The 23,193-nt window shown below is 49.2% G+C and overlaps 1 protein-coding gene across 7 annotated transcripts in view; it reads left to right on the top strand.

Annotated features, from left to right (window-relative positions):
* MLPH (melanophilin) overlaps positions 1-23,193 on the top strand; it is a 63,783-nt gene that overhangs the window by 29,644 nt on the left and 10,946 nt on the right. The window contains exons 1-11 of one of the 7 annotated variants that reach the window (XM_054070628.1): positions 1,424-1,715; positions 2,578-2,761; positions 7,278-7,499; positions 7,726-7,862; positions 9,227-9,265; positions 10,368-10,462; positions 11,453-11,581; positions 13,561-13,756; positions 15,076-15,236; positions 20,655-20,738; positions 22,477-22,668. In XM_054070628.1, the coding sequence (XP_053926603.1) occupies positions 1,598-1,715; positions 2,578-2,761; positions 7,278-7,499; positions 7,726-7,862; positions 9,227-9,265; positions 10,368-10,462; positions 11,453-11,581; positions 13,561-13,756; positions 15,076-15,236; positions 20,655-20,738; positions 22,477-22,668 (1,557 nt within the window). In that variant the 5' untranslated portion in view covers positions 1,424-1,597. Of the gene's footprint in view, positions 1-1,423; positions 1,716-2,577; positions 2,762-7,277; positions 7,500-7,725; positions 7,863-9,226; positions 9,266-10,367; positions 10,463-11,452; positions 11,582-13,560; positions 13,757-15,075; positions 15,237-20,654; positions 20,739-22,476; positions 22,669-23,193 lie in introns of those variants that run through there. The other 6 variants (XM_054070624.1, XM_054070622.1, XM_054070627.1 and 3 more) reach the window with 6 other exon arrangements.

Raw genomic sequence — 23,193 nt, 5'->3', positions numbered from 1 at the left:
TCTACTTAGAGAAATTTGGGGTCTCTTCCTTGTTTTGGTCAAGCAGGACCATCTGCACCTTCAGATGCCAGGCTGAAAATTGGGATGAGGAGTTGAGATTGTTGGCTGCTTTCACAGGGGTGGCATTTGCTGTCTTTAAAGGCGACTGAATAGTATCATCATTCCTCAGTTTTGTTGCTTATAGAGGATGGGTTTACTTCAGTTATTACAAAAAACACTGTAAAACGGACAGCTGGTGGAGAAGGTCCAACCCGCTTGTTCTATATATCAGTTCACAGTTGTCATACAAAAGATTACAGAGAACTGCAAAGATAACAGCTCATGTGAATAGTATTTTTGAAAGAGCAGCCCTGCATCTAAAATGCCATCTTTCTCTTAAAGAAGATACCCCAGAAATCCCCTCCTTTTATTATTTCAGCAAGACTGAAAATCAGAAAGTAAGGCTGAGCTCCATCTGTGCCTGGTTTCCCAGGTAAGGCTTAGCTTGTAACGTTTCTCCCTTCCATTTTGCCACTCAGTTGCCTGGACCATCATCTCAACCAGCCTTGAGGTCCAGTTGAACCCCCAGCTCATAAGAAACGCAGAACTCACCTCGTCCTTTGCCACCTAACTTCCACCCCACGCCACACATGGTCACCACAGGTGCTGGTGAACCTCACATAATGTCATCTGGCATTGTGATATTTTACAATGTCTGTATGAGTGGCTCTGGGTTCGTTTTTTTTCTTTCTTTTGCGTGAGTTCATAACGTTTGGGAGACTTTATTCACGGTTGGATGGTTGGGAAAAGAGCTGTGGGGAGGAGTGTTTAATTGTCCTTCTCGAAGCTGGTGGTTGCTGGCTCTGAAGCGCTAGAAAATTCAACAAACTGCTTTGAAAGAGGGAGGGAAAAAGAAGTCTTTCTCTGCTCGTACACATACCACTGAGCTAGGAAGGAGCGTTTACCCCAAAGAGATGTGTTTCCCAGACCAAGAGAGTACTCAACATTTATCCTGTGGACCTGCATCTGGGATGTTTCCCATGTCATGGTTTTCTGGCTAAACCGGCACTTTTAGGGATATTGGCATTGCTGAGCACTTGCGTTTTTCACGTTTTCATTGCATAGCAGGTCACATCTTCCCGGTTTTATGCAGCCTCCTTATCCTTTTGGAGAAGAAAGTGTTCAAACGTGGGCTGCACAAACTCCAGCACTGGAGCTCCTGGCGTGGTTGTGCTGAAAGGTCCTGAACAGGGTCTCGTTGGGATGTTAATTGGTATCTATTGACCCACTCTGCTGTTCAGATGCAGTGGGGCGCACAGGGGCTCTCAAATACGCTTACATAAGGAGAAGCTCAACTGATGTCTGGCTCCTGCCAATAAATTAATTGCTTTTGCTGTGACCGAATCTCCGCTGGAATTGGAGCTAGAAATCAATTCCTGGCTTCCAGCAAAGATCACGCATTGCTGATATCCAGCTCAACGTTGCATCTGTAATCATCACCTTCTCTGCACAAAAGTCATCCAAATTTGGCTTCCAAATACTTTTCTGTCTCTGTTCATAAGAGTTTAATCTAATCTTTGTTTAAAGTGAGTTACTGAGGTAGATAATCCCTAAACCCATGGGCAAACGCAGTGGCTGCGTGGCAGGGAGGGCGATCCCACCAGGCGAAATGGTTTTCCTCTTCGGTCTGGCTGACTTTGCTCTCTGTTTAGATCCCCGTCGGGGAGAAAAGCGTGGTGAGTATTGATATTTGCTCTGAATAAGATAAGAAACGTGTTTCTTTTAAAACATGAAGTCCAGGGGATTCCTGCTTAGAGACACCAGGAGCATTTTACTGAGCAAGAGGAGGGCTTTGGCAGTTGGATTATTGTTCCGTTGTTCCTTCAAGTAGAAGATACATTTAGCATTTCTCCTAAAATCCTGTCAAACCATCTTTTCTTGCCAGCTGTAAATGAGGGGAGCACCGTGTCCTAATTAAGCTGTTTGCTCCAAGCAAAGCTCAGCTTCCCAAATTGCTTCGAGAGCAGTTAGCAAACGCAAAATAGCATTCCCTGTGTGGCTGTACTGGTGGGGAAAAGCCAAATGCTCTTGATTATTTTTTTTTTTTCTTTTTTTTTTCTTTCTTTCAAAGCTGTTGGCAAGCAGAGGGGGGGAAAATTGCTTTAATGAGATCAGACACAGAAGAAAGAGCCGGAGAGCGGAGGCTGGCGGTGGGGCAGAACCCACCGTGATGGAGCCAGTGCCCTGGGGTGTGCAGGCACAGCTCCTCCCGGCGATGCTCAGCCCTCTCCCAAACCCCGTGGCCTCCCTTCCCCTTTGAAGGTTTCGTTTGATTCGCACAGCCTTCATAAAACAAGCAGCTCAGCTGAGAGTAAACATCTCCTTTAAACCCAGGCAGGCGGGCAAGGTCTGGAGCCGCCTGCGGCTCTGGGCAGGAGCCCGGGGAAGGCAGGGCTGCCTGCCCGGGTGACGAGGAGTCCTGGCAGTCGATAGGCACGACGCCAGTCCTCTTCGCCACACATCTCGGCGAGGAGGCTCACCCAGCAGACCCGCTTCTGCCTTTTATATGGTTGGGCTGAGCTCTTCCCACTCCATCAGCATCCTGGGATACAGGAGAGCCAGCGCTCCGGGTGACGAGTAACGGGACCAGCTTCAGCCTTCGCCGGGACGAGATGGGGAGGAAGCTGGACCTCTCCAAGCTCACCGATGAAGAGGCCAAGCATGTTTGGGAAGTTGTTCAACGGGACTTTGATCTGCGGAAGAAAGAGGAGGAACGACTGGAGTGAGTATCCGCTCTCTGCTCCGTGAGGTTGGGTGCGAGTAAACTGTAGCTGCGCGTCCCCGTCCATCCGGCTGCGTGGGGGTTGTAGGAATAAAACGATGCGTTGGGATTGTGGGCACGGAGGAGCTTGGTGATGCTCTAGGGATTGGGACTTCATTTTTTTCCTCTATCTCTATAGAGATAGATTTTTCTCTATCAAAATATCTATAGATCTATATCTATCAAATAGATATCTCTGATCTCTATTTGGTCATCAGACCAAAAGGGTGGATGGTGAGGGGTGAGAGTCATCCTCCAAAATCCATCCCAAAGCGTGGTTTTGTGGGTTTCCAAACAAGACGTTAGCCATGAGAAGGGCGCTCTCACGTATTTTTGAACCCCCTGATTATTCACAGCCAGGAGCTGGCTGTGAAAATCAAACACGGTGGTTAAATAGATTACGTTATCAGCGGGAAGGTGATGTGTTTGGGCTGCAAAGGTGCAAACTTGGAGCCGTGCCATCATCACTGAGGCAGATTGGTGCCAGTTTATGGAGACAAATATCTGGCCCCCGCTCAGGAAATGCCTTTGTGGGGCCTGACGCTGGTGTGGCTCTGACGGGGAGAACTTACCTGGGAGCAAAGGATGGGATTTGGCTCCCTTGCCTTTGTTTCATGTGGTGGTTCTCGTGTACCTAAGGCAGGCGGGGAATTCCGTGATTCAGTGGGTCCTGGGAGTCCACAGACTCCTGAAGAATCCTGGAAAAATAACTGAGAGGAGTAGTAAACCTACTACTATATACCTGGGGGAGGTATGCCATCCTGGGAAAGTTTTAGGAGACCACAGACTGGGAAAAGACTGAAAATCACTGGAGCAGCAAATGGATGTAGCTTTTAAGTTCTTATAACCACACGTTTGACAGAAGTGCTGTTTAAAATATTCAGTCCCATTAGATTAAATTATGAACATGAGAAATTGAAAGGCTTTAGGCTTTCATTAACTACATCAAGTGCTGAACTTAATAATTTCTTCATTTCATTTCAAGAAGCCGCAGCGTCCTTGCTCAGGGTCTGCCAAGTTCTCTTTTGTTGTCCCATCTGGGTGGCATTCTCGAGGCCAGTTCTAGGCAATGCTGTACCCCGAACAAGCCCTCCCAGCTCCGAATTCAGTGATCCGGGGCTGGTACCGAGAGCTTGGTGATGCTCTAGGGATTGGGACTTCATTTTTTTTTTCTCTATCAGACCAAAAGGGTGGATGGTGAGGGGTGAGAGTCATCCTCCCAAATCCATCCCAAAGCTTGCTTTTCTGGGTTTCCAAACAAGACATTAGCCATGAGAAGGGCGCTCTCACATATTTTTGAACCCCCCTGATTATTTTTTTGCCTAAGAAAACCCAGCCTGCGTGGGAGGTAGAGATAATTCGGTATCATCTACTGCTTTCCTCTGCTGTGGTAGCTCTGAAGTGCAGGACAGAGATCAGACAAGGGTGTTTAAAAAAAGTAATCACCCTGGAAAGGGTGATTGTCTTCCTTGTGATGGATCTGAGCTCTGCCTGGGGGAAGGAGGTGGGAACCCGCATTGCTGTGCCCTGCAGCAAAGAAGTGGGTGAGGTGAATTCCTTACCTACTTGACCATGGTGCTAAACTGGCATATCTGGGTCTGCTCCGACAGCCCAGGAGGCTCCCAAATTGACTGCCGTGAAATGGGAGGTATGAGAGGGTGTGCAAGATAGGGTGAAGCTCTCCAGATGCTTCTGCCTGGCTCCTGCCTCCCTTACGCAGTGTTCCCTCTGTCCCAGAGTGGTGGCTTTTTTCTTAATTTTCCTTTTTTTTTTTGATATTTTGTCGTACAGTCCTGTCCCGGGAGGGCTGGCGTTAACCCTGTGCTGCCTGGCACTGCCCGTGTCTCTGGGCTGGAGCGTGTTGCCCAGTCCAAGGCTTGGTTGCCTCTCTCCACGGGCTCAAGACCATCCATCAGATCTTTCCGGGGTGCCTGGCATAGGCCAATCTGCCGGTCTGGGAAACTCTGCCGTGCTTCTGTGTGCCAGACATGGATGTACGAGAGCGTTTTCTGCCTCTAACAAGCTGGGACATGCCGTGACCTTATGAGAGACCCTTCAGCCATTCTCCCTGCGCTCTGGCCATCCCCCTTTGCTTTTCTCTTCGCTGGGCTTGTCTCAACCTGCAAGCCTGGAAGAAATGTTTCCCCCCCAGCTTGGTCTTTTTCTTTCCTTTCTGCTTCTTCTCTGCGTTTTCTTTTTTGGTGGAAGCTATTCACTCACGACAAACAAAGGCTTCGGCTTGGCCAGAAGCTGCACAACCGCGCAAGGGTAGTGCTTTGCCCAAGAAATTAAATAATGGTCACTTTGTGAGGGCTCCCTCTGCTTCCTCCTATGAAGATCTCTGCCAGCAACTTCATTTTTGAGGGGATGGCTCCCTGCCTCTCTCCTGGAGCTCCCAGCCGGATCAACCCCACTGCAGTCTGGCGTCCCACCGCTGCTGGTTTGTTTTGCCATGAGCAGAACGGGGAAAGGGACCGGCTCGTCCTTCTGCCGGCGAGAGGAGACGAGAGGCGTGTGGTTCCTGTGGGTTTTAAACTGGTTTGGCTGAGACTTGGCGTTGCTTCAGCAGGGCTTGTGGGCAAGGGAGGGGGAGATGAAGGGATCCAACCGGTCTCTGGGAACCAGAAAAAGCAGTCCAGCGAAAGATGGGATCCTGCTGGAAGCAGCCTGAGCACAGGGTGGAAAAGGAGCGCTGAGCCCAACTCAGGGGGGTTTCGATCTGGGGTTTGGTTTTAGTAGCAGCATATAAATGTACTGCTGAGTGTTTGCACCAGGTCGTTTGTGACGCTGCCAGGATGATGAGCTTGTTCAGCCTGGAGAGGAGAAGGCTCCGGAGAGACCTTAGAGCAGCTTCCAGTGCTGAAAGGGGCTCCACAAAAGCTGGGGAGAAGCTTTTTATCAGGGAGTACAGGGATAGGATGAGAGGGAATGGTTTTAAGTTGAAAGAGAGGAGACTGAGATGAGATCTTTGGAAGAAATGTTTTCCTGTGAGGGTGGGGAGGCCCTGGCCCAGGTTGACCAGGGAAGCTGTGGCTGCCCCATCCCTGGAGGTGTCCAAGGCCAGGTTGGATGCGGCTTGGAGCCCCCTGATCCAGTGGGAGGTACTGGATGATCTTTAAGATCACTTCCAAGCCAGACCATTCTGTGATGAATATCTGAACACAAAAACTAAGTGCCCCGTTCAGTCTTCATACTGATTTTCACGTTGCAGATCTCTGGTTATGCAAGTTGGTGTTGCTCCAGTGTACGAGTGAGCACAGCCCGTTGTGCTGGCAGCGAGCTGACAGCAAGGCTCCCAGGGAAAAAATGACAGCTGATCCCTGATGTGCAAACCAATCTGGTTCAGCAGAGATTAGCTTGATTTGTGTTCACATTATCCCCAAAGCCAGCCACGTCGCTGCTCCTGTGGGTGTCCCTGCACCATGCTGCCAGGCCAACAAGGTCATTCCAGAGTCAACTCATCTTCTCAGCAGATGGAGGACACCAGGAGCATTACCAGAAAACCTGTGGTCCACTGAAGCAGCCTCTGGACCTGATTGTTTGAGTTTTTTGGCCTAGGCTGACTTCAGCAAAGCGTAGCTTCCTCACCCTGCCTAGAGAGAAAACAGCCTTCTAGGACCTTCCCTACAAGTCAAACATTGCCTCTCAGCCATAGCCCCAAAGACAAACATACCTGAGGTGGTGCATGGCATGGGGAACAAAGAGAAAGCCTTTGGGGAGCTTTGCTGGCTTGGCAGGTGCTTTAGCTGCCCTGGCTGGTGTGCAGGCGCTGTCTTACAAGGAGACCTGCTCTACCAGCCAGGTCTGGAGAGCAAAGGAAGCCTGTAGAGATGGACTGCCAGGAGGAGGTGTTCTTGGAAAGCACTCGTGTTGGCCAGGCTTTCATGGGGCTGTCGTGAGCATCTCCTCTGGCTGCTGTCCTCTGAGCAGCCAGGATCTCGTGGCACATCAGTTCCGCCCTCGAAAAAAGCCTCCACTAAATTGAGCGCTGGAGGACTAGATCAAACCACTTTTAACTCCTTTTTAATCTCTGATAGCTTTTGGGGTTTTTTTAAAAGCTAAATGTTCCAGAAAGGTTTTAAGTCCTGGCTGGAATTTAGGCTTGGAGATCACCCAGGGTTGGGATGCAAGCAGAGACTTCCAGAAAAGCTGCTCTTCTGAAGTTCCTATGATTTATGGTCAACACCCTACGAAGCAAATGGGACGGATCTAACCTAAAATTTAACAGCAGCAGATCCGATAGTATAGCAACCTGCCCTGAACCTGGAGCCCATTTCATTGTTCAGCTTTTATTTACATCCTGATACGTCAATTATTCGATTTGCCCTGGGGCTGTTTCCACAAGCTGCGAGACTTGGGACGTTCCCTGGAAAATCATTCCTGAAATGATTGGAGCGTGACGGGATTTACCACGTGAGAGTTCGCAGTGAAATGCTGACAAAAACAACTTCCTGTGTTTGGGGGATGTTTTCTGCAGGGAGCTGAAATGCAAGATCGACCAGGAAAGCAGCAAGAGAGAGTTTCTGACTAATCAGTCCCACCTCAACGCAACCCACTGTGTCCATTGTCTCCAGCCCTTCAAGTTCCTGCTGAACAGCAAGCGGCAGTGCCTGGACTGCGGCTTCTACACCTGCAAGAACTGCAGCCGCTACAACAAGAAGGAGCAAGGCTGGGTCTGCGATCCCTGCCGCCTCTCCAGGTACTGCTCCTTGGATGGAGGGTTGGGGGTGAGGCTCAAGAAGAGTCGCCCAAACTCAGTATCCCTTTATGCTGGTTAGAAACCAACTATGCTGGTTAGAAACCAACTATGCTGGTTAGAAACCAACTATGCTGGTTAGAAACCGGCTGTGTTTTTGTTAAGATATGGGTTTGGTCACCGTGTAGCTGGGCTGGCTCACCTGTACGTGCATCCTCTCTTTGGGCAGGATTGTGAAGATCGGTTCCCTGGAGTGGTACTACGAACACGTGCGATCCCGTTTCAAGAGGTTTGGAAGTGCCAAAGTGCTGCAGTCCCTCTATGGCAGGCTGCAGCCTGGGCAGGGGGTGAATTCCACGTTTCTAGGTAAGGAGGATCTTCGGGATTTCTCCTGCCCTGCTGCAAGCAGGAGCCGAGCAGGCATTGGAATGCACCTGCATCAGCATCATGATGCTGCTCTGAGTACCATGTGGTTTCGAGACTGTGCAAAACATTTTGGGGAGGAAGCACAGGTTGAAAGTGGTGTCTTGACGCTGGGAGCAGCAGAGCAGATGTCCCTGGTGGATTCCCACCCTCCCCCCGTTAAGGCTTAAGGCTTACCGCAGGCTCAAGAATATCACGTGCTTAGTTCTAGAAGTCTCACATCCTGCGGTCTGTGGGCTTGTAAGAGTTGCAGCTCTCGTTTTTCTTTCTTTTAGCTCTTTTTGTCACAGCAGAGAGCTTGTGAAATTAACCCGTTTCACCTGCAGGTCCAAACCACCCAGCTGCCTGGATTACTCGTTTTTTTCCCCCGTGATCTAATGATTTTAACAGCCAATCTGCTGATGCCCTGGCACTGACAAAACTCCGTCAAAATTAGCGAGTTATCTGTCCACAAAGCTGTGTTCTTCTGAGCTTTATCTTAAGTACCTCTGAGATTGGGCCGATATTGCCGAAGCAGGTGCTGAAATCTCTTGTTAATATGGTGTTATTTACTGGGTAGCTGTTAGTTGCCATCCGCACAGCTGTGGCACTGCTTTGTCTTTGAAAACGAATGTGGATTCTATCCTCACCTTGAGGAGCCACAGGAAAGGTTGCACAAATACCATAGACGTGAACTGATTCAGTGGTCCAGTGACGGTGGCAGAAACATCAAAAAGAGCATGGAAGGTATCGGCATTGAACATAAAATTAATGCACTCAGAGAAAATTTGTGCAGGGCTCAGTCTGAAAACGCATCAGACCACACAGAAAGGACAATCCAGGAGAAAACCAAACCAAGCATGAGGTCAACAGCAGTTTAGGCTTCTTTAAATTGAGATTCTGATCAGGAGGAGGTGATTTTGTTGTTACTCCTTCATTGACACGAGCAAATTGGCTTGAACAAGCAAAAATCTCCTTGTGGGACACATCTCTGTTTGCAGGAGGTACAGCAGAATGGTGTGAAACCATTGCATTTTGTGCAGTCGCCTGCTGTTGGTGGGGCCTTCCCCCGCTGCTGTGCTTCCCAGACACGGCGTGTTGCATCAGGACCGTGGAAGGGGTGGCAATAAGCACTTTGACTTTTAAAAGTCAAGTCCTGTCTCTAAGGGCCTGTTTTGTTCTCTCTAAAGAGCCTTTTTGATGATCATGCCTTGTGATGGCTGGAGAATGAGAACTCCGGTTAACCACAGCTCTGAGGCTTGTTCTCTGTGAGGTACCTGGAGAAAATGTGCTTATTTCTTTTTCCCACCATTTTTCTTTTAATTTAGGTCTTCATGACAGAGTTTACAGCCTGCCAGACATTAACAGTAAGTAAAAAAAGAGAATTGCAGCCTTTAGCTTGCTGCTCAAGAGAGGTTTCTGATGCCTTTTTCTCTTCACACCCTCGGGCTGTGGGCACTTCAGTGCGGTTTGGTGTGGTTGGACCAGGGGGGACATCTCTCCACTGTGGTGGACTGTAATGGTCATCTCTTGCACTGCAGTACACCTGGGGTCTCCAAGGGTATTCTGGGGTACAACAGGGTCTTTAGATACATGCCAAGCTTGAAGCTTGCAAGTACTCATCATCGTCTCGATGCAAGTATGTCATAAGCTTAAAGCTGGTCATATTCTCAAGGAAAATGCTGAATTTGAGACTTCAGGTTTTGGTCCTTAGGAGGTCTTGCAGTAAAGATTCGCTCCACCTCCCCTTTTGATATGGGAGAGATTATTTTGCCTACATTGACTTGGGAATTCGTCTGGCATTTGTGCTGTTCCCAGTGTCCTGTTTGGCTTGGCAGTGATCTGGGCACAGAGGTGGGAAACCCAGGAAGGAACAGGTCACTGCTAGCGGAACTGGCTGGGGCAGCTGTGAGTAGTGAAGGCAGAGCCGTGCCGGGGTGAGCTGTAGTGCCTTCAAACACTGGAGTCGCCCCGTTGGACCTCAGGGTGCTCACGGTGGTGCAGGTGTCTTTCATCTTCCTTTGGTGGTCACTTCCCTGTCTGTGTCGGTGCACAGCTGGAAGGGGAAGCAATGAGAGGCCAGCCAAGGTCTCGCACGATGAAGTGCTACCAATGAATATCTGCAGTGCTGCATGGAAACTGCACCCCAAAGAGCTTCTGCCTTGGCCGAAGCTTCTACTGCATGCCGGCTGCAGCACGGGTGCTACCTTAAGATGTTCTTGTTCCTTTCCACCCTTTGTCCCCATCCCTTTACTTGTACATCGAACTGGCCGTGGTGCAGTAGGTAAAATAATGAAAAAATAAGAACAAAATTGGGAGGTATTCCTAATCTGGACCTTCTTATCCCATGCAAGAGACATGGCCTCACCCACAGGCACATTGGTGTGACCACCACGGTGGGGACTTTCCTCCCCCTGGAACAGGGTGCGGGAGCTGCCCATACACAGTATACCATTGTCTCCCTTCCAGGTGAATGCCAGCTGCTCACCGGCGGTGGCATTGGGGATGACAGCGATGATGAAGACGATGTTCTTCGCGGAGCTGAAGCCGAGTGCTGCAGCAGAGTAAGCTTTTCATTCTGGGGGCCCCTTCAGCCTTTCTCTGTGGTTTCAGCTGCTTCTGGCCTGCCTTGGGTGGTGGTGGTGGATTTCTGTGCCACATTCCAAACTGGATCTTTTCCTGTTCTCCTTCTCTGAGATGAGCCACTCTCCCATCCTGCGTAGAAAAAAACACAAGTCAGTAAAATCTGATACTTGTCTTCTGGAAAACAGACCTGCTCCTGACACTTGGGATGCCCCCAGTTAATGTAGATGTCCCATCTCCCACCTGCGTAATGAAAATCCACCTTTTTTTCTACTAGAAAAAGAACCAATATCTGTAGCAAAGCACAGCTGCATTCATTGATTTATCTCCTGATGTTTCCTGAAACTGTGCGTGGACTAAAACACAGGCTAAGAAGCCTGATGAGGAGCGTAGTTGTCCTTGAAGCATGTGTGAAACCTATCGGTGTGTTTGAAATGCTGATATGGTCACACATGTGCTGTTCCGTACGTACAGTGGTATAATGCTGCATTTCACACGCTTGATACTTGGTTTTGATCTGCTTCTGAAGTCTTAGAGGCATTTCCAAGCTGCTCTGGCTCCAAGACAGCTGATGACCTCCCAAATATCCGGGGGGGTATACCCACAACATCCTTCCTCTGAAGACAAGGAGATGCTTCGGGGTTTGAAAGCATCTGGAGATCTGGGCTGTAACCTGGCTCAGCTTTTCCATCGTGCCTTTATAAACCAGGAGAGCGCTTCCCACTGTCTGCTTATGGCCACAGCCCTGAGCCAGAGGCTGGAAATTGGGATTGCATTTTCTCTTGACTCTCTAGCACAAACTGCCTGATTCCTACAGGCAGGACAATGTCAGACCCAAATTTTCTCTGCAAAAACGGGAGCCGTGCTTTAGGCTGTGCAGACTAAGGAGACGAAGGGGCTTTCCTCTCCCTCCCTTCAAGGTCAACTGTGTCTTATGCTGAATTTTCCTTTCTTGCACTTCCTATGCTAAGATGCGCAAGACAAAGCGTCTCCTGTCTGTCCATCCCTTTGATTTTGAACTGGACTCGGATTATTCTGCTCAGTCTCGCCGCCAGTCTGTGCAGCTCTCTCCGGCAGCCGGCAGCCCGGATGGTTTTCAGGTACTGGGAGAGTGCTGGGGGGTTTCCTTTCCTCTCTTCTTAATCCTTGCCACCTTTCCTACTTCCACCTTCAGCTGGTGTTGAGAGGAAATGGTGCTGATCCTTCATCCCCACAACCCCACTTGCTATCTCTTCTCCCGTTTCAAGTCCTTTGCCTCAGGCCAAGTCAGCAGTAGGACATCTGACTGAAGAGAGGATGGATGGTAAGATGAGATAGAAAGAGGCTCCCTTCAGACAAGAGTATTGTGTTGTCCCAATGCTTTGGGGACACCCTTGTTTCCAGTGAGCTTTTGGAGGTTCACTATTCGATGGCTGGAATGAAGCCGGGCTCCTTTCCCATCATCCCATCCATTTGGGGGCTGGTTTTGCCACGCGGTGACACGGGGGATGGGATGTAGTTGGCTGGCAGCTTTGTGGAGCACACTACCCTTCTGAGATGGAGAAGATGAATCCTCTGAGCCAGCGTGACTGTAGGGGTGGCACGTGTTTGGGTCTCCATCAGTCAGAGAGGGGAAAACAAGAAGAAAAAGTGCTGCACGAACACTATTTCTCTATAGGGGACTGTATGTGTGTTAGTGTCAGGAGCTCCTGACCGGGAGCAGGACTCATGGGGCAGTTTGGGTGCATTGAGCTGCCCCTCATTATCCCAGCAAGGGCAGAGGCTCAGCCATCCCCACCTTACGGCTCTCCCGAGGATGTCTTTTACCCCGAGATGCTTCAAATCAATTTTTTTTGGGCTGCTCCTCTTTGCCTTTCCTGTTGACATTTCATTAAACAGCTTCTTCTTCCTTCTGATAACACTGTGAGATACTTTTCCACTCCTGGGTAGAAGTAGGATGTGCTGAGATGTGTAACAGAGGCTTTGAAAAGAACAATCCACGCAATTCCATGTAAATTGATAGGAATGTGGGGCAAACGAAAGTAGATTTATTCTTTCTTTATACGAGCCCATCCCTACGCAGCAGAATTGGGTGTGATTCTAGGGAGGGCTGGTCTCTGTCGAGGTCATCTGGGCTGGGTTGATGTGCTGCAGAGTGTTTGAGGGGCAGAAGGGGGCTGTTCTTTGAATAAACGAAAGGGTGTTGTGTTTAAAAAAAAACCTAGAACTTTTGCAGCCCAGCTGAGTGGACTCTGCCCAATTCTCTTAAAAATTACCAGTGCCCCCTGGCAGCGAGGAGAAGTATTGCTGAGGTTCCACCAGCAAAGCAAAGAACTCCTTAAAGTGGTGATTCTGTCCCTCTGCTCTGCTCTTCTGAGACCCCACCTGGAGCCCCGCTTTCAGTTGTGGAGTCCTCAGCACAGGAAGGACATGGAGCTGTTAGAGCAAGTCCAGAGGAGGCCACAGAGATGGATCTGAGTGATGAAGAACCTCCCGTAAGAGGACAGGTTGAGAGATGTGGGATTGTTCAGCCTGGAAAAGAGAAGGCTCCAAGGAAACCTTGGAGTTGCTTTCAGTACTGAAAGGGGCTCCAGGAAAGTTGAGGAGGGGCTCTTGATCAAGGAGTGCAGGGATAGGATGAGGGAGAATGGTTTTAAGATAAAAGAGGGGAAATTTAGATTAGACGTTAGGAAGAAATTCTTTACGCTGAGGGTGGGGAGGCCCTGGCCCAGGTTGCCCAGGGAAGTCGTGGTTGCCCCATCCCTGGAGGTGTCCAAGGCCAGGTTGGATGGGTCTTTGAGCATTCTGGTCCAGTGGGAGGTGTCCCTGCCCATAGCAGGGGGGGTGGAACGGGATGATGCTTAAGGTCCCTTCCAACCCAAACTATTACATGATTCTATAATTCTATGATTCTGTGATTAAGGCCCCTTCTGGCCCAAACCGTTCTCTGATTCTATGACAATGGGTTGTTAGGAACTGGCATTACAAAAGGTCAGTCCATGCATCCATTGGAGGACGAAGCTAGGAACTGTTAAGCAAAGGTAAGGAGAGACAGGGAGTGCTTGTGGGCAGCTGTTCAGCAGCAATCCTCGTCTCTCAGTCCTTCCCAGATTTCTCCAACTCAGCTGAAGATGCATCCCAGAAGGAGTCCAGGATCGCAGAGGCAGATCTGGTCTTCCACCACGTCTTGCAGGAACAGGGGCCAGGTGTGAGCCACCCAGAGCAGCACTTCAGCACAGAGGTTCGGTTCACCGTTAATTCACGAAGAAGGAGCCTGGAAAGAAATGCAAAATCTGGTAGGTATCTCTAGTCAGGCTCCTCTTGTATGTTGGGAAAACGTGGCTGCAAGGCTTGGACCAAAGTATAAATGTCTTTGATCTTTTTGAGCAACCTCAAAGCCACTAAAATGCCTGCATGTCAAGGTAAAACATCCATCTGCAAAAGTGATTTTTCTCATTAAACAATCAACTGAAGCTGTTTAGTTGTACTGGGCTGGCTTGTTACCAGCCAACTCATTGCTCAGAGCCGGAGGGGTTCTTAAGGTGTCCATCCCTTTCATATGTGGAGCTCTTGTCCAGGGTAGAACCCTAAATATAATCAAATGACGGGGCTAGAAACAATGGGATGTGTTTCCTCCTGTAGGCAGCAGTAGATGATTTGGACTCCTTGCCGAAGGACAGGGTGGGTGCAGAGAGTTTATGGTTTTAAGGGGACTTGAACTGGAGTGAGACTGGATGAGAAATGGAGGCAAGCGCTGGGGGTTGCTGAATAGCATCCTTGTGGCCGAGCGGGGTGCACTGATGGGCTACAGACCTGGGGCTTTGTGAGTCTATAAATACCCCAGCAAACAACGGTGCAGCGTTTGCCTTTTACGACTATTGTTTTTCTTGCTGTGACAGCACAGACAGGAGGGTTGGGTGCTGGCTTGTGCACACATGCAGCTGTAGAATAGATCTGTCCTTCCAGGTCTGCAGCTGCTGGGTTGTCTTTTCAAGTGCTTGATTTTCACGGCACTGAGAAATGTTGGCTAAACCTTACCGTGGTCTGTTTAAATTCCCTCTCTTGCCCCCCTGTGCACTAACACAGCAGCAGGGTCCTCTGGCCTGTTAATGCCATTTTCTCTCATGGCTTTTGTCTTATTTGAATTTCTCCTGTGAAAATGAGACTTTCCGCTCTTTTAGATGCTCTGTCCTAGACCGGTACCTCTCTAGGCTGAGATAAACATCATGTAGCACCTGCACCATGCACGAAGGTCAGCGTGCAGACCTGGGCTCCAGCAAAATTGGGAAGGCAGCAGCAGTTTCTGGTGGGAGAGCAGGCTGTTTGTAACGTGAGGGAGCAAGGTTGGCGCTCCTTGTGCCTGCCGTTATCTCAGCAGCATTACGTGGGACACTGCTGATCCAGGTTCTGTGCAGCCACAGTGGATGGACCTGAAGCCTGGTCCAGAGTGGCCACCCTTCACCTCGGTCTTTCTTACAGAAGCATCTCCTGCCGAAGTATAGAAAGTGTGATTTGGAGAAGGATATATTGTATTAAGGATGGAACCAATGTCCAGGAAGGAACTCAAGGGTCTGAATCTCTTGTACGTTTGTGCTGAAGCCTTTTCTCTCCACAGGCAGCCCCTGGAATGAGCAGCCCCGCTCCCGGTACTCTGCAGATATGGACACCTCTGATGAGGACGTGAAGGGAACACAGTTTCCTGCCTACCCAGCCCAGCATTCAAAACGCCGAAACAGAGCCTCCTCCCAGGACAACGTCAGCCAATCTGGGAATCAGGTACCAAACAACCGTTAAACCTCTTGCAGGACCAAGTTTGCGGCCAAGCCTCTCTCACCATAAACATCGCCTGCTACTTGAGAGGTGCGGGATGGTGCTGTCTGGTGTGGGAAAGAGAAGTAGTGCTGACAAACTGGATTGCATCCGCAGTAGTCGGTCTCCCAGCCAAGATGGATGTAAAGCATGAGCAGAAAAGCTGGTGTGCCCCAGGTATCCATGCAACCACTGCCCCTGTTGCACAGAGGTGCTTTGATGCTCCTGCTTTTCCCGTGTGTGGGTCCAGGCGTGAGCAGAGAGCATCCCAAACATCTATAGACTCAAGGTCCCAAACATCTATAGACTCAAGGTCCCAAACATCTATAGACTCAAGGTCCCAAACATCTATAGACTCAAGGTCCCTCTTCCTCATCAGCTCAGGAACTGGAGAAGCTGGGAATGTTGCCTTTTGGCATTGCCAGGGTAACACAGCGAGCCTGTTGGGTGAACGAGTTGCTGGCTCATCTAAGTGTCACATCGCAGTTGTGTGACACCAGTGAGATAAATGTCCAGGCCATGTCCTGCCCTTCGCGTTGCGAGGGATCTGCTAAGGTGGTTGTGAAATGGGAGCAGGGCTGAGACCTGAGAAAGGTGTGTTTAAGGCTCCTTCTTTCATTAAGATGAGGGAGAATAGACTTTTCTCTGCACCGTTAGGATGATGCAGAAGTATTCCAGAGCTGGGCTTCCTCTTCCAGGCTCTCCTCTCAGACCTTCTACTCTTTCTCACGTGGCAAAGAGAAAATCGGGCACTGCCCATGCTTCACTTTGCCCGTGCTGCTGTCTAATTAACGATCCTGTCCTCATTGATCTTAATTTCCCAGCCTGGCCTTCTTAATCTGAGACTTACCTAAGTTTTCCTGTGTCCCCAAAAAAGCTTTCTTCAATTGAGTGTGCTGGTGCTTTATGATTAGAGGGCAACTTGGAGAGGGATATTTAATAAGCATCAAGGTCTTTTTCTTCCTTTGCAGTGTGTAGTGTTCCTGCCCTGGTAGGACTGGGTCGGGACAACCTGTCCTGTACCTCTCCTGAGTGATGATAAGAGGGGAACAACTAGAGAAGGGTGTCAAAAAGGCTGCAAGCTCCTGTTTTAATTGTCAAGGAAGGACTTGTCGTTCCTGACGCCACCATTGCAAACGAGTAGGTGGTGGGCACGGTAAAGCATCCCTCAGACCTCTTGAGCAGCAACACACAGGGCAGTGTTTGGCTACAGATGCACAGGGAGAGCTGACTGCCGGTCTCTGCTCACAGCTGGTCGTTTTGGTCCTGGACCCCCCTTTGGGGAATGGATGGAGGGATCTGTAACCACAACTATCCCTCAGCACCGCACTTTATGTGCCTGCGTGAGGAAACCTTTCCTTTGCCTTTTACTTCTCTTGGCACATGTTTTAATTAGACAATGCCATCCCTTTTTTCAGTCAGCAGTAAATAGAAGAGCCCTGGACTGGGTGTCCTTAATGAGGCCACAGTACGTTAGGTTTGAAATGCGCACTGCGCTTTGCGGTGGGGAAATGAGGCCAAATTCCTGCCAAGGCTTCAGATGACTTCCTCCATCAACTGGACAAGGTCTCACTTCAGGGCGGTCCAGGGTGCTCCATCACACCGGAGCTTTGTCAATGGCTACAAGACATCTTCTTACTCCTAATTTAACCCCATTTGCTCTTATGCCAACATCGTTAATTACTTTAAATAGCTCTTCATCCTTCCTGCCCTTTGTGCTGCTGATGTGTTTACAGCTAGCAACCACCCTCCCTCAGAGCCTTCTCCTCACCCAGCAGGAAGGGACCTGGCTCTGTGCTGGACCATTAACTTCAGAATGATGCGCACGCGTGCATCACTGTCACCGTTGGCCACGGAGAGGCCAAGTATAAGCCCAAAGAAGAGCGAAGGCGTGAATATCTCTTAAAACTCAAGAGTGAGGCTGCTCTTCCACAGAACGCAGAAGTGTTGGTGTTTGTCAGCTCTGCTGTATTGGCAGAGCAGGAAGAGGTTCGGAAGAGGCTGATGTCTACCATCTCATCCTGGAGCTGGAAGACTGCAGGAACAATTCAGGAGGGATTTGGGACAGCAAGCAGCACACTGCATTCTCCTAAGCAGCAAAGTGGTGGCTCTTGAGCTGCTTACGCACACTTCCAGGAGTATCCCAGCTCCTGGTGGGACATCACAGGAGACAGCCAAAGGTGGCTGAGTCTGCCTCTGGTTATCCAGCACTGCAGAGCCAGCAGCAGTGATGGGGCTCTCTGGAAGCCAAATCCCGTTTCTGCTAGTGAACTCTTCCTCCTGGAGCTGCTCTTCTCAGATGTTGTGCCCTTTGGCAATCCAAGACATTGGCCTGTGGGAAATAGGATCTACAAGCGTGCTTGTAAACCCGCATTGATTATCCCCGTAACAAATCTCATAGCTTGGCTTCTAAAGAGATATTTTCCTGGTGGACACCTTGTTGGCCTCTGAAGGTTTCGAGAGATGGAGAGTTAATCTTTTTGCCTTGAACCACTTTGACCCCACAGAGGAAAACCCTCTTTGCTAAAGCTGCCTTAGGTGCAGGATTGTAAAAATGTACCTTATCTGAAAATCGCTTTTGATTTAGTTCTGGAAAGGAGGAAACATTTACCAGTCCCAAACACAAGGAACTTAACTTTTCCAGTAGGAAAAGCAGAGGCTGCTCCTTAGCTTTCTGACCCCAGGAGCTGAAGGTGCTAGGAAAACAAATATATATATATAAAAGAAAAAAAAACACTATTAAAAATACTTTTAAATCTGATGAGCCATAAGACGAAGCCCTGAATTGGCAACTATGCCATTCTTTGCCCTTTAGAAGCCAGGTAGGAACAGGACCACACCACAAGGAATAGCACCGATTTACCAAGTTTCTCCCATTCTGCTGTATCTCAAGGGATCTTAGTGGTCCTGGATTTCCTAAAGCTTTGATGCCAACTGGCTCCTAAAACTTCTGTTGGAGGTCTTGGGTATTTGAGAGGCTGGAAGCAGCACCTCTGCTAGAGTCACCTGTCTGCGCTCCCCAGCAGCGAGTGGTGGCTTCCACTAAGCGATGTCCTCCTTATGGGCTGTGTTTTAAGTTTCTTTGTTTTAAATGTTTTAATGTAGAGCAGCGTTTGGCAGCCTTTGTAGCAAGGAGAGCAGTGCAGGGTGGTGGCAATGCACTCTAATGAGGTGACCAGTATGCATTTAAAACCAGACTTTCTTGAGAAAGAGAAGGAAAGCAAGCTCTTCAGCTCCCATCCTTGTAGCCCATCAACATCAGACCATGCATTATGCTCTGACCTCTCCCAGCCTCGTCTTTATGGAGACAGGGCAATGCTAGTTCATCACCACCTCTTTCTCTGAAGCTGATGGCCCATCACAAGCTTCTCATTGTCACCAGGAGCCAGGCAAGAGTCAAGCCTTAAACAGCACCGAGAAACCACTTACAGATGGGCTGGATTGCTTCCTGCCTCTGGATTTAATGCTGCTGGAAGATGTTAGGGGCAGTAATTACAGCACTCTGCTCTTCAGGCTGTCAGGTTTTTATATTCATCTTCCCTTAAGCAGATGCAATCTCTCCAAGCTGTTGTGAGGATCTAATTAATCGAACACTACCAAGCACAGGAAAAAAAAAACCCGAAGTCAGAGGATGAAAACGTTATAAAAACAAAGCCAAACCCTTGAATGTCTTTGTTACTGCATTTACTGACAGCATTTGCTGCTCGTTCCCCTTTGAATGGGAGGCAGCAACTCAGAACAGCAGTGAAGTGGGAGGTGGTGTTTTAGCTATGTAAAATGGGCAGTATTTGTCATCATTTGTGTTTTATTTGTTTGGATCAAAGGAGAAGGACTTCTTTTTCTTTAAAAAAAAAAAAAAACAAACAAACCTCCAATTTCTAAAAAGAGGGAGAGGGGGGAGAAGCTTCCTTTAATGTTTTTAGTGATTTAACCACAGAAGTTTGGCTCTTGAGCACAGAAAGTAACTTCTGCTTTAATTTTTAGGATTTTGTCTGTCCTCTGTTCCCTTTCCTCCTCTCCCTGTCCCCTCTCCTCACTTCCCCACAGGGCCCTTTCTTTAGTTGGAAGAGTGAAGGAGAAAAGAGGGGCAAGCATGTAGTAAATGGCTACAGGGAGAAGTCAGGGAAGTGTGGTGAGGAGACCTTTCAGGTTTAGTTTTTCCATCTGGAATTTTTCATGGGAAATTCTTGCCTTCTCCCCTCTCTTTCCAGTGATGTGTTGGCAAGGGGGGACGGGGCGGGGATGGAGTAGTATCTGCTTGACAAATGTGTTAAGAGGAAAGAAGAAGCTGCTGTTGACTGGAATTCGGGGCAGCATCCAAACAATGGCAAGATGGCTTTCGTTTGTTCGGAAAAGACCACTGAGATTGAGTCCAACCGTACCTGACCGCTATTAAACCATATCCCTGAGCACCTCATCTACCCATCTTTGAAACACCTCCAGGACTGGGGACTCCACCACCTCCCTGGCAGCCTCTGCCACTGCCCGAGAACACTTCCAGTGAAGAAGTTTTTCCTGATATCAAATCTAAACCTCCCCTGGTGCAACTTGAGGCTGTTTTGTCTCATCTTATCACTTGTCACTTTGGGGAAGAGACCGGTACCCACCTCTCCACAACCTCCTTTCAGGCAGTTGTAGAGAGCAGCAAGGTCTCCCTTCAGCCTCCTTTCCTCCAGGCTGAACAGCCCCAGGTCCCTCAGCTGCTCCTCACAACCCTTGTTCTCCAGCCCCTTCCCCAGCTCTGTTCCCCTTCTTTGGATGCTCTCCAGATCCTCAATGTCCTTCTTGTAATGAGGGGCCCAAAACAGAGGACATGGAGAGGGACAGGGCGTTTCACCTGTGGATGAGAGGGATGATGAACCTCAGGGACCCAAAACTGAACCCAGGGTTTGAGACGCGGCCGGGTAGAGGGGGACAATCCCTGCCCTGGTCCTGCTGGTCACGCTGTGTCTGGTACAGGCCAGGCTGCCACCTGGGCCGTTGCTGGCTCACGTTTAGCCGGCTGCTGACCAACACCCCATGGTCCTTTCCCACCAGGCTTGTTCCAGTTTGATGCTTTCATCTGGGCAAGGGACACAGCGGGACCAGTGATATTATTTAACATTCACTGCATCAAAGCTACCGATACTTTGGTGGGAATTGCGTTGTACTGGGTACTCTGCGTGGCTTTAGGTTTTCCAGATTTGAGGAGAGGTCACGCACCTCCAGGAACTTGTTGGGGTATCCAGAGCCATTTTTTAAGGCTTTTATCTTTGATGTCTTTCACTTCAGCCCGTGGTGTCTTGCTGCTTGCGTTCTTACGCTGGTTGCACTGGTTTCTTGCTGTCCTGGTAGCGGTGGCTGGCCTGTTCTCCTTTTCTCTCTCTCTTTCCCCTTTTTCTGTAGATCCATGAGCTCAACAAACGCATGTCTGCGATCGAACGCGTGCTGAACCGCTTGGAGGAAAAAATCCTGGTGCGCTCTGAGGAGGTAACTGAGCAAAGCCGGGCGCTCTCGCTGCTGGGAGAAAGCGTGCGCTGTGCTGCTCCCTTCCTCCTGTCCTTGGAGGGGCTGCTCCGAAACATCCAGAAAGCCGGCTAGACAAAATGGCTCGGGTTGTTTGATTTTAATCCCCTTGATTTGGCCTCGAAGACACTTCTCTAGCTTTAGAAAACATTGCGTGGCAGGACAGAAACAGAAGTAGATTTAAGCCCGGCGTATGGGCCCCTATGCCAGGCGATGCCTTCTTTGCCCCTTCTGCACAAGACAAATTGGGTTTCTATTTAATCCTCTGTGAAAGGCTAATTTCAGGAGTATTTTCAAGTAGGTGTTGGTACATCTGCAGAGCTGTGACAGCTCCTTTGAAATCATGGAAGAATCAATTAGTACCTATGGGGAAGTGACCTGGTTATTGTGATTACGAGATCCGAGTCAAGAAGGATTTCTGTATGACTTCCGAGCTGTCCTTGTCTTACCGTGCCATCAAGCTTGGAAGAAAACAGGTAAATTAAGTTAAAGCTGGGCAGTGATGTAGAATCTGTGAATGCTCAGGCTGACTCAGCATTGATTTGGGGGTTCTAATTTTAGACTACGTCGTCTTCTTTTCCTTTGTGTGAACCCATCACCATGAGCTGCTCTGGTGGCTCGATAGAATAGACGGTGATAATTACCAAGTCCCTTAGGCGCAGATGAAACAATGCCATTTACTTTCCTTGCTAAGATTTATAACGAAGACGGCGATCTCTCACCATTCGGTGTTTCTGTCAGTAAATCTGAGCAAGGGAGCGGGAGATGTGCACGTTCCCAAGCTTTGTTCCTTTGTCTAGGACAGATCAGAGTAGATGCAACGTGTCCAGAATGCTGTGGGACAGGTTGAGGTTAACTATTAAGCAAAGCTTTCTAGCAGAAAGGATAACCAAACCCGGGAATAGGTTGCCTGGGAGAAAGATTGCCTTCCGTGGATGCCTCTGTTCAAGGTCGTGAAGAACAACTTAGACAAAAACCCATCAGGTATGTCAGAGATAATTGTATTCTGGATTTGATGCAAAGGGCAGTGAGTTCAGTAACTTCTGGAGATGCCTTATAGCACCTGGGATTTTAATAAGATTCTTCTCCAGGTAACATGAAGGACATCTAATAACAGGGCCAGGTGGAAATACGCCATCTATCCTAGAGGAAAATCTGCCTCACATTTTCTCATCACAAAAACGGTTACACAGATGCTCGGAAAGATACCTGAGGGAGCAATAGTTCATGTGGCCTCCTCCCTCAGCCTGGTGGACTATGTCTCTAAGTTGCTGTCATCTCTGCTCTCAGAGCCACCACGGTTCCTCATGAAAATGTGGTGATTTGGGGCCTCAAATCACCCATGCACTATAAGAAGGGGAAAAAGACAATTTCCCACAGAGGAAACCAAGTGTGTTCTGCGTGTGGGGCAAATGGATGAGAGGTTCTTTAGATCAAGTGGTTGTTTTCCTCGGCAAAGAGCCGGAGAACAGCTCACTGGGCTCTGCTGCTCCCCAGGGTGATCTGAAAGATCCTTGTGAAAATGGGTGCTTAGAGGGCACCTAAAGTCCCCTTTGCAAAGTCCATCTGTGGGGCATTCCTCAGTCTCTTCTGCTGGCCATTCTCAGTGAGACCTGGACCAGACTCCTCCAGTCTGGACCTGGGCGTACCTCATTGTCCACCACAGGAGACTCTAACACGACTCCCTTCTCCTCTCCTGCAGTCTCCAGCTACAGAGTCCCAACTTGATCCTGATGCCGAGGAGGAGGAGTTGAAGAGGAAGCTGGAGGAATTAGCCAGCAACATCAGCGACAAAGAAGTCTCTTCTGAAGAAGAGGAGCGTGAAGAAGAGAAGAGAGTGGAGAAACCAACGATGAGTTGCTCCAGTGATGACATAACCAGAGATGCTCGAAAGGTAGTCTGTGTCCTCCCACCCGTGACGTTCTCTGCTCCGTCTGTGGTTCCTTCTGCTTTCTTATAGCTTATACTGTGGCAATGCATCTCTTGTCCTCTTGCACACCTTCACCTTGATGCCTCCCAGGGCTGTCTGGCTCAGCTGCCTGCTTAAATGGGGTGTCGAAGGATAGGGAAGATCTAAGGGTATTTGAGTCTGGACCTCTGTCCTTGTAGCGTCTCCCAGTCTCATCTAGGAGTTAGAAGTCAAGTCTCTCCGAGGTCTTGCGGGCTACTGCCTGTCCTGGAGAGGTAGATCATCTCCACAGCTATTTAAAAGACTTGTCTCAGGACCTGGATATCATTAAGGAGGAGAGAGTCCCAGAGTAGAAGAGTTCAGTGATGATTTAGTACTGCCTGCCTTTGTCAGGCACATCCTACAGCCTGAAAGGTCTCTTCCAGGCCTGTGAGGGCTCCCCTTCTAGGCAAGGGTCTCCCAAGATCCTTGCGCTCCGCTAGCTCGGTGTCTCTTGTACTTAGAGCACTG

This window comes from Cuculus canorus, chromosome 6 (assembly GCF_017976375.1).
Source record: "Cuculus canorus isolate bCucCan1 chromosome 6, bCucCan1.pri, whole genome shotgun sequence".
Lineage (NCBI taxonomy): Eukaryota > Metazoa > Chordata > Aves > Cuculiformes > Cuculidae > Cuculus > Cuculus canorus.
This window is presented reverse-complemented; position numbering and strand designations above follow the sequence as displayed.